At 40.0% G+C, this 15218-nt stretch overlaps 1 protein-coding gene across 2 annotated transcripts in view; it reads right to left on the bottom strand.

Moving 5' to 3' along the window:
* Window positions 1-15218, bottom strand: part of zmynd11 (zinc finger, MYND-type containing 11) — a 28021-nt gene that overhangs the window by 4144 nt on the left and 8659 nt on the right. The window contains exons 4-15 of one of the 2 annotated variants that reach the window (XM_008434733.2): window positions 13421-13444; window positions 8112-8273; window positions 7592-7669; window positions 6451-6543; window positions 5361-5448; window positions 4662-4717; window positions 4464-4541; window positions 3391-3509; window positions 2236-2572; window positions 1289-1363; window positions 394-672; window positions 126-311 (exon numbers count right to left, since the gene is read on the bottom strand). In XM_008434733.2, the coding sequence (XP_008432955.1) occupies window positions 126-311; window positions 394-672; window positions 1289-1363; window positions 2236-2572; window positions 3391-3509; window positions 4464-4541; window positions 4662-4717; window positions 5361-5448; window positions 6451-6543; window positions 7592-7669; window positions 8112-8273; window positions 13421-13444 (1575 nt within the window). The remainder of the gene's footprint in view (window positions 1-125; window positions 312-393; window positions 673-1288; window positions 1364-2235; window positions 2573-3390; window positions 3510-4463; window positions 4542-4661; window positions 4718-5360; window positions 5449-6450; window positions 6544-7591; window positions 7670-8111; window positions 8274-13420; window positions 13445-15218) is intronic. The other variant, XM_008434734.2, reaches the window with a different exon arrangement.

The following is a 15218-nucleotide window of genomic DNA, read 5'->3' as shown; positions in this document are numbered from 1 at the left end:
CGGACCGACCGAAGCGTCCGACGGGCAGCGGACCGACCGAAGCGTCCTACGGGCAGCTGACCGACCGAAGCGTCCGACGGGCAGCACACCGACCGAAGCGTCCGACCTGCAGCGGACCGACTCACCCACTGCTTCTTCTTGGTCTGGGAGATGAGCTGCTTGTGTTGGGCCACCAGCTTCTTCACCTCCTCCACCAGCTCCTCTTTGCACTTCTCCTTCACCTGTTTGCACTTCCTCTCCATCTCCGCCTGAACTCCGGCCACCGCTTTGCTCACCGCCTGACGTTTCTCCTCCTCCATCTCGGCCCGAAGCTGCAGGAGAAGCACAGAAATCTGCTTTTTAGAGTAAAGAACCGATGGGTTATTTCTGGGAGAGCTTCAGAACCGAGCCGACCTTCTCCAGCGCCTCCCTGACGACGCGCTCCGTCTCCCTCTTGTTGTCGGCCTTCATCATCTCCTTGACCTCGCCGAACACCTTGCTGTACTTCTCGTGGCACATGTTGTGGCACGGCCCCTCGCTGTTGGTCTGCGTGCCGCGGTGCAGCATGCGCGGCGAGCCGCCGCTCGCCTTCTTGGTCTGCGTCGACACCGACAGCTTCTCGGGCGGCGGCGGCGCCGACGACACCGGGATCTCCTGGCTGGAGCTCACCGCCTCCATCTCCGGCTCCGGCTCCTGGAACGAGCGACCCGGTCCGGTTATAGAGCAGAATCAGGGTCAGGTCAGCAGCGTTTTACTCCAACATTTTTCCCGTTTTCTGTTTGTTCTACTTTAAAGTCTTCATTTTGTTATGAAGTCTAAAAAGATTCTTGAAAAATCCATAATAATTTCCCTTTAAATTGTGATTCAGGTTCTCAGCAATATGCTGGACATTAATTAGTCCCAGAAACTAAAATACTGTCATTTTGAAACCATATATTTTCAAACTAAAATATTGATAACGGCTTAAAAATGCAAGTTGTTCCTTTCAAATATCAGGAAATTTTTCTCATGAACAATTAACACTGGAACTGGAAGACATTTTAAATATCGAAATTAAAAATAAAAAAACAAAAAAACCTAAAGGAATAAATAAAATGCAAATAAAAACCAAAGACAACCGAAATAGTAAGTTTATTAAATTTTAAGTGACTGTATATTTAAGTCATACGTTTCCCATTTTAATACAAATTAAATTCTCTGTTCATGTTGGATATTTAATCCCAGCCACAGATTTTTTTTCAGTCTTCTGCAGAAAACCTTTCAGGTCATCAATAAGAGTCGGTTGGTAACAAACGAGCTGCTGACTTACGCTGGCTTCCTCTTTGGGTTCAACGATTAGAGTCCTGCGGCTTTTCTTCGCTTTGGGCTCCTGGCTGCTTTTCAACTGAAAATTACATTAAAAAACAACACATAAATCAACAAGATTATTCTACAGATCCGAGTCGGATCCGAGTCTCGGGTTCTTCCCTGTTTTTTACTCAGTTCTTTATCACAGCAGACAGTTTAACACCAAGCAGCAACTCTGGGTGTTTTAGTAAAAAACATTTTTTCTCCTCTTCATGTTGCTACCACATAGAAAATACTTGTTAGAATTTTCTAGACAGAAAATGTTTTACCAAATTCTATTAATTTGGCTGCATTTTATTATAAATGGACTTAAATTTCTCATTTCTCTTTTAGTAAATAAACTAAAATGAACTCCAACAATCAGATTAGAAGTTAAACTAACAGTCTTGTTGTTTATATCTCTGCTGCCGTTTTCAGTTTTGATGATTCTCAGTTAAATAGTTCAGAGCTGAGCTCAACAATACAGGAAGTAACGCAATATGTCTACAAAGTACTGTTGTTTTACCACATGGTGGCGCTGTTGGATCTGTTTACAGATATTTATAGACATTTGCTTTGCAGTGAGAATTCAGATCAGATCTGTTTTGCTGCTTATTTAGATGCATTACGGTAATGGATTTATGACTCCAGGATCAGTTAAAACAGAAATAAAACTGTTTTTGTTGTCAACAATTAACTGTGACAAATATTACACATAATTATTGACAATTTATCGACCAGTAAACTGTATTATTGTGACAGGACATGGTGAAATCCCTGTTTTGCTGCTTATTTAGATGCATTACGGTAACGGATGTATGACTCCAGGATCAGTTAAAACAGAAATAAAACTGTTTTTAGCAGCAGCAGCAGCTGTATGAGCTAAATATTGATCCTAATTGTTCCATTTATTTCCGTGACCCGACTCACGTGGCGGATCTGCTCGTTGCTGGTGGACGAGATGCTGGACTCGGCTTCGTCCGTCCGCTCCGGTCTCTGCGTCCTCCTGCTGGCCGCCTCCTCTTCGCCCTCTTCTTCCTCCTCTTCCTCCTCCTCGTCTTCCTCCTCGTCCTGCTGCTGCTTCCGCTGGTTCTGGTGCGGCGCAGGGCTGTCCTCCAGCTTTGTCTTCCAGAAGCGGCCCTCCCTCAGGAAGCGCTGGTACACCTCCAGCTCCTCGCACGCCTTCTTCCAGCCGTTGCTGCGCTTCACCTGCAGCTGCTGGACGCTCACCTTGATGTCCTGGATGTTCTCCGACGGGATCCACGCTCTGCACACCGGACCAGAACCAAACACATATGGATCAACGGGACGAGACGAGGAAACACAGCTGGAGATGCACCAATCCGATATTAAGATCTGTATCGATCCCGATATTTTAAAGAGTTTTAATGTTCCAAGATCTATTCAGTCTATTTCTATGCTTTGTGCTCTGAGTGACGTCTTGCTTTATCCTTCATCTTACACTATATTTAAAATTTAAACTCTAAAACAAAGTGTGAAACAAGTAGGAATGTTTTTGGAGCAGCATTTGTGTTTGTGGGGCTATAATTGCTGTGACACACAGTCACATCCATACTGTTACCTAAATATGAGTAATAAATGTACTTTTATCACTAATTCACTTTTATTATTAAAAACACGACAGTCTGTCTGCACTGACTGAACAAATTAAAGTTGTGTTTACGTTTCATCTTTTTTTTTTTTTTAAATGAACCATTTTAAGTCAGTTCAGCTGTTTTTCTGAATTGATTAGGTATCGGCCGATAATAGACGTCAGATATCGGTATCAGAAACACTGGTTCGGTGCTGGATCAGTACCAGAAACACTGGATTGGTGCTGGATCGGCATCAGAAACACTGGATCAGTATCAGAAACACTGGATCGGTNGGTGCTGGATCGGCATCAGAAACACTGGATCAGTATCAGAAACACTGGATTGGTGCTGGATCGGCATCAGAAACACTGTATCGGTGCTGGATCGGTACCAGAAACACTGTATCGGTGCTGGATCGGTATCAGAAACACTGGGTTGGTGCTGGATCAGTATCAGAAACACTGGATCGGTGCGTGTCAGCTGCTCTCACCTCTGGTGCTGGTGGCCAAAGAAGCGCACATCCACCTGGTTGTCTTCCCTCTGCAGGACTTTGGCGGGCCAGTACCCGAAGCCCTTCATCTTGGCCCAGACCAGGTCGTGGCTCGGAGTCTGCAGAGGAAACAGAACATCAGAACCTCAGAACCGCTTCTCTGCATCTGAAGCAGCTCGTTTCAAGTATGAATAAATTTTTTTTACCACAACATGAACTTTACGTTTGTACAATGTAGAGCTGCAACTAACGATTATTTTAGTAACTGATTAATTAGACAAAATAATAATAAAAAACAGTGTAAATTTTTAATTTAATCACTTAAGTCTTTTCTATTTAATATTTGAATAACATTCAAATATACAAATAAACAAATAATTTTATTCCATTTCAAAATAGAAAATAAAATTACTTAAAAAGCAGTAACATATAATTCTTTAAGTGAATTTGAACCAAGTAAATATAAAGAAATTCCACTTTTTATCTTAACTTCAAAATGTTTTGGCTTCATTACTGCTCTGAATATGTTGCTTTTTCAGTAAATGGCCCTTTTTGAGTCTGTAAACTCCACTTATTGATTAAAAATCACTAAATTGGTTATTTCAATAATCAATTCATCACAAATAACCATAATCATTACAGTTATTTGTGTCAGAGTTAGTCAAAACATTTTACCCATTTTGATGGATAAAATACCAGTTTTGGCAACATCAATTGGCTGCAGCTGAAGAAACCCAGGAGGGAAAACCAGCAGAAGAAATTATTTTCACCAAGTTTAAGATAAATGTTCAGTTTTAGATTTTCATGAGCTATGAAACGATGTTAAAACATTTGCTCTTTTATTATTTCATCCATTTATTTTATCTCAAAATGTTTTTACATTTAAATTTAAATCTCAATGGATAACTTTAAAAACATTGTCCTGTACAATTCTGCTTCAAATAGAAAAGCAGAAAACAGCTAAACTCTGTGACCTTCAATGCGATGCGGTCACAAACGTGCAACATTTAACGTCTGTGTTGCTGCTGTCAGCGGGGTTACCGTGGTTACGGCTTCGGCTCGGTTCTACTCACACAGGGATAACAGAACCAGTTTTCAGGCCGAGCGTTCGACAGGTAGAAACAGTTCTTGCACAACACCAACTCGTTCAACTGCAACAGACACAAGCGGCAAAAAAGAAATTAAGTTTAATGTAAATATGTATTTTTAAAAATAATCGACTCGTTTGAAGCGCCGCTGCTCCGAGCGCGAAGGAGAAAAACCCAGCGTACCTCGTGGCACGTGTCGCTAAAGAGCAGCCGTGCGATCTCCGCCTGGTCGCTGTGAACTGCGACAAACACAATGAGACAAAACGCGTTGAAAATGTATCTGTCGTTTCCAACAGGCAGTTTTACAGTGAAGATGATAAAATAATCCAAATTATTGAGAGTCCATCTAAAATACTTGAAAGAAAATTCATCCTGGGAAGCTTTAAAACCAGCGTTAATGCTACTTGACCTGCTATTGGCTGGATTGGCAAAGCAGCCAATCCAGGAGCAGCATTTACGTTCCTTGGAGCCGATTGGCTGAACTGAAGACTACAGGTGTTAGCTTCTGTGGTCGCGCCAAGATGGCTTCCTCTGAGCGTATAAATGCACGTTGAGGTTTATTTGGCCTATAAACTATGAAAATAAGCAGTTACAGTTTTATAGAGACATTAATTTAGAGATGAAGCATTATACCTCAAGAGTGTGTGAAACTCTGATTTAATTTTTATAATTTTTAGAGATAAAGCTGGATAAAGCTACTGCGATGATCCACTCTGACCACTCAGACATTGTGATGTTGTCTTCAAACGCTCTGTAAGATTTGCTTCCTTGGGAAAGAATAAATACTTAAAAAAATGTTTTTATTCACACATTTCATCTCTTCGTGAGCGGTTATAGGTAAACATCGGCCATAGAGCAGATTATCAGAGGTGTGTGACCCACCTCCATACAGGATGGCAGTGTTATGAACGATCATCTGAGCGTCGGCTTTGAACTCGTCGAAGGTTTTGTATTTTCCTTCAGTCAGATTCTGAAACAGAAGGAAACACATGGAGGCAAAACCGACAGAGAGAGGAACATGAACGGAGTGAGACTGTGTGGGTTCGATGGCCGACATGGATCAGGAGAGGGCAGTGTGCTTATTAACACACACACACGCACACGCATGCACACACACACACGCGCACACACGCGCACACACGCACACACACGCACACACACGCACACACAGGTCTGGGCAGGAAGCCAACATTTCTGGCAGAGGTTTGCTGCTGTGATGCTCCACTGATCAGAACTCAAAGACCCGGTTCACCCAGACTACAGACGGAAACACTCCCACCAGCACCACCAACCGTTTGGTTGCTATTGTTTCTATAACTACCATATTTTCCGCACTATAAGGTGCACCTAAAAACCTTCAATTTCCTCAAAAGCCGACAGTGCGCCTTATATATATGGACCAATATTGAGCCACAACAGGTCTAGCAACTACGGTAAGCAGCCGCCAACTTCATTTTCCCCCGTAGAAGAAGAAGCGCAACTACTATATAAAGTACTCGAGACCACTTCTTTACAAATGTGGATGTGTAATAATGGAGTACGGAACAAATTAGCAACCCAAACTGTAGCGTCTATTCTATGCGCCTTATAATTCGGTGCACCTTATAGTGCGGAAAATACGGTAACTGAATTGCTGCTTATTTAAAAACTGAATTCAAGCTTGTATAAAATTTAAAGTGTTTTTCAGTGAACAAAATGTGTCATGAAGAGGAAAAAAAAAGTTAAATATCTCAAAAGTAAAGATTTCCCGACTCCACGACTGAAACTCGTCGCCTTTTTTAAATCTGTTCATGTAGAGATTTTAGTTTTCTGTTTAATAAGAGCAAAGGTTTCAAACTGAAATCTTCTTAAAAAGGAAAATGTTCGGTAAACATAAAGTATTTATCTTCTAATAACCGTGTTTACTTTCTGCACAGTCTGATCTGATGATGACCGATCTGCATTAGGAACCAATCAGACGGTGCAGTTTTACCTCGTGGATGTTGGAGACGTCCAGCGCGGTGTGGATCAGCCGTTTGTACATGGGGTGTTTAGTGTCTTTGCCCTTTTTGTTCAGATCCACCGCCTGCAGTGCAGAGCAAGGACAGGCAGGATTTAATGCAAGCTCGTAAAGAGTTGCCGGAGCGAGCCGACGGGGAAACGGAGAGTTAATGATGAGCTTCACTGCTCCTTCACAGGGGAGAAATAAAATGAAGTCTAATGACGCTCGATTCACCTGGCAACCTGTCGGTTATTGTTGGAAGCTGCATTGCTGTAGAGAGATTTGAATCCAGCTGAAATGTTTAAAGTGATTCATTTAATGGGTTTTATTCATAAATTAGTGGAGAGAAAACAGCTGGATCTGACCATTACCAACATCAATAAACTGCATTTTCATTTCCACACGTGCTGCTTGTGGAAAGTGTCTCGACATATTTAATTTTTTACATAAATTATGTAATATTGGACTTTGAAACACATTTCCAAAGTCTATAAAATGCGTCTCAAACTATTTTCATCTGATTTGAGCATCTGCATGTTGGCTGAGTTTAAGTCAGTCTGATCTTTCTAATATTCACTTTATAAAACATCTAATGAGGAAAAGCAATAACATTTCACTTTATGAAGATTTAATGTGTGATGTCAGCCTGTCCAGCATCCATATTGTTTTAAAACCATGTTTTACTGCTTGTTCTTTCTTTTTTTTTTTGCTAGATTCTGAAATTAGGAAAACTCCAAGAAGGGAAGTTGAAGTAAAAAAAAAAATACATTTTTGAAAATATTTTACAAAATTTGTATTTTCTTTTTTAAAAAAGAAAGGAGAGGAAAAAATAGCTAAAACTCAGAAATTGTATTTTTAAAGCTGCATCATCCAATCCTAAAATCTAATGAGCCTGTTTGTAATCTAACAACTAAAAATTAGATTAAAAAAAGCCAAAGTTTAATGTGAAACTAAAGTCCTCTGCAGATTAATCCATTAAAAGACTCCTGATAACAGAAGTCGGCAGATCGAGCAGAAAATGGAAACGATTACTTTGCACTTCCAGCTTCAGGAGCAAAAATAACATTGATATGTAAAACATCAGTGCTGTGAATATTGTGATAGCAGAGTTATGAATATTATCATTTCTTACCCTCTCTTTCATCCGCTGGATGATGAAGCGCAGGTATTTACACATCTCCTGTTTGTTCAGGTTCTTCTTTTTACTTCCCTGAAGGAGGGAAAAGGACAGAAGACGCTTTAAACGGCGACTCCAACATTTTAATCACGTTTTTCCCAACATCATCACCTTCCACTGGCTCAGATAGCAGCTCAGAGAAGAGACTTTAATACTTCTGGCAGTTTAGAAATCACTGAACAACTTGGCAGCAAAAAAGAAACAGAACCAAACATGAGGAAGCAACATCCAGTTCCAGAAAACTGCAAAACTGCTGAAACACTGAGTTCCTTTAAATCAAGGCTAAAAACCTGCTGGATAAACTAAATACTGACCAACACATTTGATGCGTTTCGATAATTTTGATGGCGGTACTCTACAAAATGTAACAGTTACTGGTTTCTGAATTTATTATACAAATTGGATTAATTGAAATCAGCTTCATGGATGATTTACACAAAAGTAAATAAAGCATCTGTATAATTGGAGCACCCACCCTGCAGACGACACACTGCCAGTGGGAGCCTCCGTCTCTGGGTTTGCACTCCTCCGGCAGACATTTGAGGTGATAGACCCGGAAGCAGTTGTCGCAGGGCAGGACGTCGCCTGGTAGGTGGCAGTCGAAGCAGTACCAGTCGTGGCTCTCCGCCTCCCAGTCCTGCAGAGGACAAACAGCAGAGAACCAGTCTGGGTGACCCCCCCCCAGCCCGTCCACGGCCGAGCGCAGCAGGGAGGAAACGAGCTTCTCCTTCCTCCAAACTACATCCGACATGTTTGTTCTGCTGGACGGGATTCAGGGCGTTTCTAAGAAAACGGCATCTATCTCCTAAAATCTGCTCTGATTGATTCCTATCCATGATTTTTTTTTTTTTGGCATAAACCACCATTAGTGCTACATTATGAGATATAAATTAACAGGAAGCCAAAACTTGACTGGGAGTTAAATTTATGTCAAACAATTAGAAAGTGCTGCAATGCAACAAATCTGTGTCCTTGATTGAAACAAAAACTGGTGGATGAGTAAATATTTTCCAGAATAAAATTTTATACTGAACACGTTTGTAAAACGTTTAAAGCTGCAGGATGAAAAATTGTGTAATCATATATCAATATCATCTTATTTTGGATCAATGTTAAAACTTAACACAATTCAGTGCTAAACAATGATGTTTCAGAAAGTGTTATACATTTACCTAAACCACTAAATCTCAGATTAAAATCCAGATAATTTCATGTGAAACCTAAAAAAGTGCAGGTATTCAATCTCACTATGAGAATAACCAAACCTGAGTTATACTTAAACCTTGCAAGAACTTTAATTTGTTTCCATTTATTAACCAGCACCTCCACTGCGACGTAGTTTATCAACGATAATCAGGAGATTTTCATCTCCACACACTCATTCCGCTCCAGTTCCTCCCACACAACGTCTGGGCAGATTTAGGAGCGGAGCGCCGGAAATTTGTATCAAATTGCAGCTTATTAAGAACTAAATGAATTAATAAATCAAAGCTCTGCGGTGTTGTGCTCGTGACCTGCTGATGTAGCTGCTTTAAGGTTATAAACGCAGCAGCTGCCATAAACAAAACATTCAGCAAAAGTTTCCGTTTTTTAACATTTCTAAAACTGGAAAACTGGAAAAATGGCCTCATCAACAGAAAAACACCAGGATCTTTAGAGAGAGAGACACTGAAGAATGCTATAAATAATGTATGACAGGGATCTGGAAGTTCCCAACGGAAAAATGAAACAGAGAAATCACACCCGTCTCATCTTCACTGCATAACTCTGAGGTGCGACACAAAAAGTTGTAAAACGTAGCAGAGGGATCCATTTTTGCAGCTTTGATGGAGCAAAGAATAAATCCAGATTTATTCTCATTTAAAACTATTAAAGTATTATTACGCGTGCTCCAGGCACAGAGTGTCGTTTATAGCACAGCCAAGTTACTGGGCTTCCTTCAGTTGTTATAAAAATGCTGTATATATCAAAGATGACAAAATAAATTTGACTATAATTTATCGCCTTGAAATTGGGCCTCTGTCTCTTTAAGAAGCTCCTGCTCTTTCTGAAACTCATCACAACATGGCTCCTCCATTAACCCCATAATAACATTTTTACCAACGTTTCGCTGAGAACTGGCTCCTATAATGAGCTCAGAAGATGCCTGCTAATTGCTGCTGGCTAGTCTGAAGGAGCAGAATGGGGGAGGAGCTGCAACATTCCTGGTATGTTATGTTTTTGGTGAGGGAATAACTTTATAACATCATATAAAGCTAAAAGAAAAATACACGATACCGTCTCTTTAAAATGTTTAAAATCCAAATCTATTTAGTCTGAAACCCACAACAGATTTCCCAGAGGTCATCTACTTCCACTTCACCAGTAATAGACTTTTCAGCAGCACAAACACTCGACAACACGTGGATGGTCCTTCAGAGAGTCAAGAGCTGCTCTCCTGCTGCTACTCTGATCAAAGATAAGTGGGGTACTTCAGAAAGCTGCAGCTCTGCGCCAAGGACACGCCGCCTGAGATCAAAGCGTTCATCAATGGACAGCACACGCACGGCCACTTCATTAGGTACACCTTGCTAGCATCGTATGTTTAATCAGCAGGGTGTCAGAAACCTCCATCGAGGTGACATGGCCGCCTGCTGCAGCTGCTGCAGGTTGATGCAACCAGTGGTTATTAAAGCTCCTGCTGCCTTTATCCACTGGAGATTCCATCGTTCTGTCAACTATTTTTCTGTAAACTCTTGAGATAGAAGAACATCTAGGCCTGACACAATAAACCAATCATTCGCATGATAAGTTAAACACCTTTAATAATATCTATTTGCAGGATTTTGTTTTTTTTTTCTCTTTCTACCAAAAACTGGATGATAATTCAGTCTGGTGCTTTTTATTTGTCGTTTCTGTTTTATTTATCTTTGGACATTTAAAATGTTTTCCAGTTCCAGAGTTAAATGTTCATTAAAATTTAAAGATTATTGATATATGAGAATGTGATTTTACATCATTATGCCATTAGCATCACATTAAAATGGTCTCAAAGCAACAATATTGTTGTTTATTGCATTAACTACTGGGATAATTTATGGTACAGGAAAATCATCCATAACGATCAGCGGTTTCTGAAATATGCCACGTTCAAACTCTGGTGAAACGCCGTCATCTGGTTTTTAACACCAGGATTAAAGAAGCGGATTTTACCACGTTTAGATCAAATGAACGACTCGTTTCGACCTGATTGACCCGCAGCTGAGGAAATTCAGTTGTTTCCTTTAGGTGTGTTGTTGAAGGAAGCATCTAAAAAAGGAAAGCATCTTTCCTTGAGCTGGACCTGCCATAAACAACCTGCTGGTAGGTAGAGATGTGAAACACCTGCACTCAGTTTGGAATAAATTTAAGAAATAAACAGACGTCATCAGTGAATCTTTTTCAACCGATAGAAACCATCATTTTGAGGTTCTTTCAGGTTTAGAATATCCAAAACAGGTAATAGTTTTAAGCAGTGTGGGGAAAAAACAACAAGCAGCCTGACCTTTGACACCTAGCTTAGCGCTGTCCACATTTATCAGTTACATTCACTCAAGTAACTTTATTTGGGTAAAAAATTTACTTTACTTCTCTCTGCCTAAAGTAAATTTACTTAATTTACTTTATTTCTACTATGCTGTACTTTTTACTTTCGAGTAGTTTTAATATGAAGCATCATTTCTCTTACTTGACTACAATTTCTGGATTTTCTACCCACTGAATGAAAAAACATGTTTTAACAAAAACATTCACCACAGACACAGACCTGCAGTTTTTGGTATTTTTCCTACTAATATGAATTATTGTCATCTTTGTCCTGAAACACAAAAATTTCCACTTAATTTACATTTTCATCCATCTAATTATGTAATTTCTAAAAATCAAATGATTGATAATTTGATCAGTTACTCTGTACTTCACTTATTACCAAATTATTTTTACTTTTACTAGATTAAAATATGCCGAAGTAGTGCTACTCTTACTTGGGTTCTCTTCCACCTCTGTTGCTACGGCAACAATTGTTGCCATGATTACATGTACTCTTCTTATGGTTAAAAGATAAAAGTTCAGTAATATTTCAGTGAGAATCATTTGAAGAACATTTGCGCAAAAATATTTTAGTTATGTTTATTTGTTTGTTAATGTATTTAATTGACTTCCTCTTGGGGCAGGAAGTAAAAAGGTCATGTGACATGAAATTTACATTGCTTAGATTATTCAACCTATTGTTTTATTTAAAAATAAAAATAAAAAAAGCCAAAACAACGTTTCCAGAAGTAAAAAAAAAAAACAAAAAAAAACCTGGCAACAAGTGTTGCTGGTGGGATTCAACAGGTTTTTAATGTTTGGACCCAGAGCAGCAACATAATAATGGTTTAAATCAATTAAATACAGGACACATTTAAAATAAAACGGCTTAATTAGTTTGAAATACCCAGCAGTTTTGCAGAACCTGATCATTTTTGGTGAAACCTGGACTCAACCCAACCTGGCCTGAGGCAGAGAGTTGAAGACTTTGGTTTGTAAAATGTGTGTTTGGGATGGAAACGCAGCAGGTTTCTGATTGAGGAGCAAATATTCCTGAGGTCAGGCAGAGGACGCAGCTCAGGCCAGCTGGACTGAATCCAGGTACCGGCGGAGGGAGAACGGGCCTCCGGCCTCACCATCACACTCTGCTCTGTCCTTTCAGTGACTTCTCTCCTGAAATAACCAGCAGGGCGGGTTGCTAGCAGCAGGCAGAGACGGCTAACCCCTCCCACAGTCCCAGTCAGAGCAGAAAAAGCAGGAAAGATCACAGCAGGACACACTTCTTCTGAAAGAAACTACAACTACCAAGCTCACGGGGGATCGCTGCCGTCCTGCAGCTAAGCTGGACCTGCTTGACGTCTCATGATGTCCATCCATCCATCCATCCATTTTCCTTACACCCTTGTCCCTCAGTGGGGTCAGGAGGGTTGCTGGTTCCTCTCCAGCTAACGTTCCGGGCGAGAGGTGGGGTCACCCTGGACAGGTCGCCAGTCTGTCGCAGGGCAACACGGAGACACACAACCATGCATACACACACTCACACCTAGGGGCAATTTGGAGAAGCCAATTAACCTGACAGTCATGTTTTTGGACTGTGGGAGGAAACTGGAGAACCCGGAGAAAACCCACCATGCACAGGGAGAACATGCAAACTCCATGCAGAAAGACCGGGGCCGGGAATCGAACCCAGAACCTTCTTGCTGCAAGGCAACAGCTCTACCAACTGCGCCACTGTGCAGCCCCGTCTCATGATGTTTTGATTTGAATTATTTGCAGGATGTTCCTCCAGTGGAGAAGCTTCAGGTTTTGGTTTGATTTTAAGTCAAGCAGCAGCAAACCTGCAGGTTGGCAGCCAGACCCTGCTTCGGTAAAATCATCGCTCACTTTCAGGAAAAGTAGCCACAGCGCTGCGTCGGATCGTCGTGAAGCTTTTTTTTACAGCAGAGCTGAATCACAGGGCCCAGCTTAAAGCTGAGAGGAAACATGCAGAGTCATGCAACTGGAGGAAAATTAAAGATTTTCCACCATTTTTTAGTTTTAAATCAACCAATGTGAATTTTTTCTGCAGCCTGCTGGAAAAAAAAAAAAAAAAGATTCACTCCGATCCTTTACGACACCATTTGTGGCAGGACTGATTTCTCACATGATGATATTAGTTGGGGAGGGGGAGGCGATGGGGGGCAACAGGGCATCAAATGAGAAACAAACCCTGGTTTGAAACATCAATGCAGGCCTTACCTTGCTGCCCTCGGCCTTCGGCTCCTGTGATTGCAAGTGATTCAGAGAGGAGTGTTTAAATGATGCTAACACGACAGCAGCTCCTCTGGACATCACTAGCATGACCTAAATCTGCATTTTTACACAATTATACATTTATTTTATAATGATGTAACTAAAACGATCTGCAAAATCCACTGTTCGTTCATGATGAAAACAAAATGCAGAGATAAAAATGAGGTCAGAACAAATGTTTCTGGTTTTGGCATTAAAACTTTTCCTCATCTGACTGATTAACTCCCAATTTCTAAACATAAAATATGACAGGAATATTACCAGAACTCATAAACGGATAATTAAAGAAATAATCAAACATTTTCATTATAATTTCAGGTTTTGCTAAAGTTTAAGTTCAGCTGAGTTGTCAGTAGTTAACGTAAAAATCACAACTAAGAAACAAAAACATGAAGGAAGAACATTAGGAACATATTTTAAGTTCTGTGCTCTGCTAAAGTATTAAACCACACACTTTAGTTGTTTATGTATTTTGTTGGGATTTTATGAGACAAACCGACAAACTAATGAGAAGTTGTGAAGTGTAATTCAATAATTATTTAATATTAACTCAATGTACTGGTTCCAATGGCAGATTATTTCACCTACAAGACATTTAAGTGAAATAAGTCATCAGTTTACTAGTATTTTAAATCAACATTTAAGGAATTACTGATTTAAAATAAGCTTCTATATCTTTGTGAAAAGTTACCCTGCAAGTTAGAAGACTTGAAATAAAACAAAAATACAATTTTTGCAGTGCAAAAAACAATTTTGTTTCCATTTTTATCACATAAAATCTCCTTAAAACCAAGTCTGTGGCTGTCTTGTGTTAAGTTTTGTCCTAATTTCTCCAACAGAACTGATTTCAGCGCTTTGTGTCATCTCTCCATTTTGTTTTGAGACGTTTATCAGAATAAAAAGGAGCTCAAGGACGATCTGCAGCGATTTGCTGCAGCCGAGACTCGTAACGGCGTGTCGACAGATGGCCTCACGCCGTCTGCTGCGCCGTTCGTTACTCATCACCGTCTACGGCTGCAGTAACAGGACTGCGACATCTGCAGACGTCCCATCTGCCCCCACATCACTCTCATTTGGTAACAGATTCATTTACGTTGAGGGAATCTCAGGCATCTTCACCTTTACGGTGATTTTCACTGAGAAAATTTAAACAATCTTCTGTTTTCAGGTATTAAAAAGCCTACAGACACGACTAATGGAGCCAAAATCTTGATATATTTATGAATTAGGGATGCACTGATCCACTTTTTTAACTTCTGATACTGATATCTGAGGCTTAGATACAGAAAAAACTGCTCAAAGGCTTAAAAACTTTATTTTAATGTACTGAATGTCAGTAAAACACATGTAAATACAGCAACTGCTTCAGTAACTTGGTCAAACATGTTAAAACAACTTTAACTTGTAAAATAAATAATAAAGAAACTGAAACTGGAAGAAACAACAGGTTGTTCATTTTGGTGAAACATAAAAATAAACTGCAACAAACCTTTCAACTGGTTCAGAAAGTCCAATTAGAAATGCTGAATATAAATAATAAAGTGTGACGTCACAAAGTATAGAATTAGACTGAATAGATCTGCTCTTACTGGATTGGACACACTGTCACTGATATTCAATCTAGATGTTATTTCGATATAGGGATCGATACAGATATTAATATCAGATCAGTGCATCTCTAATATAAATCAAGTTACTCTAACCAGTGAACCCTAAACTATCTGACTAAATAATGCTAAACCAT

This window comes from Poecilia reticulata, linkage group LG17, assembly GCF_000633615.1.
Source record: "Poecilia reticulata strain Guanapo linkage group LG17, Guppy_female_1.0+MT, whole genome shotgun sequence".
Classification (NCBI taxonomy): Eukaryota; Metazoa; Chordata; class Actinopteri; order Cyprinodontiformes; family Poeciliidae; genus Poecilia; species Poecilia reticulata.
The sequence above is the reverse complement of the archived record's forward strand: the minus strand, read 5'-3'. Positions and strand labels throughout refer to the sequence as shown.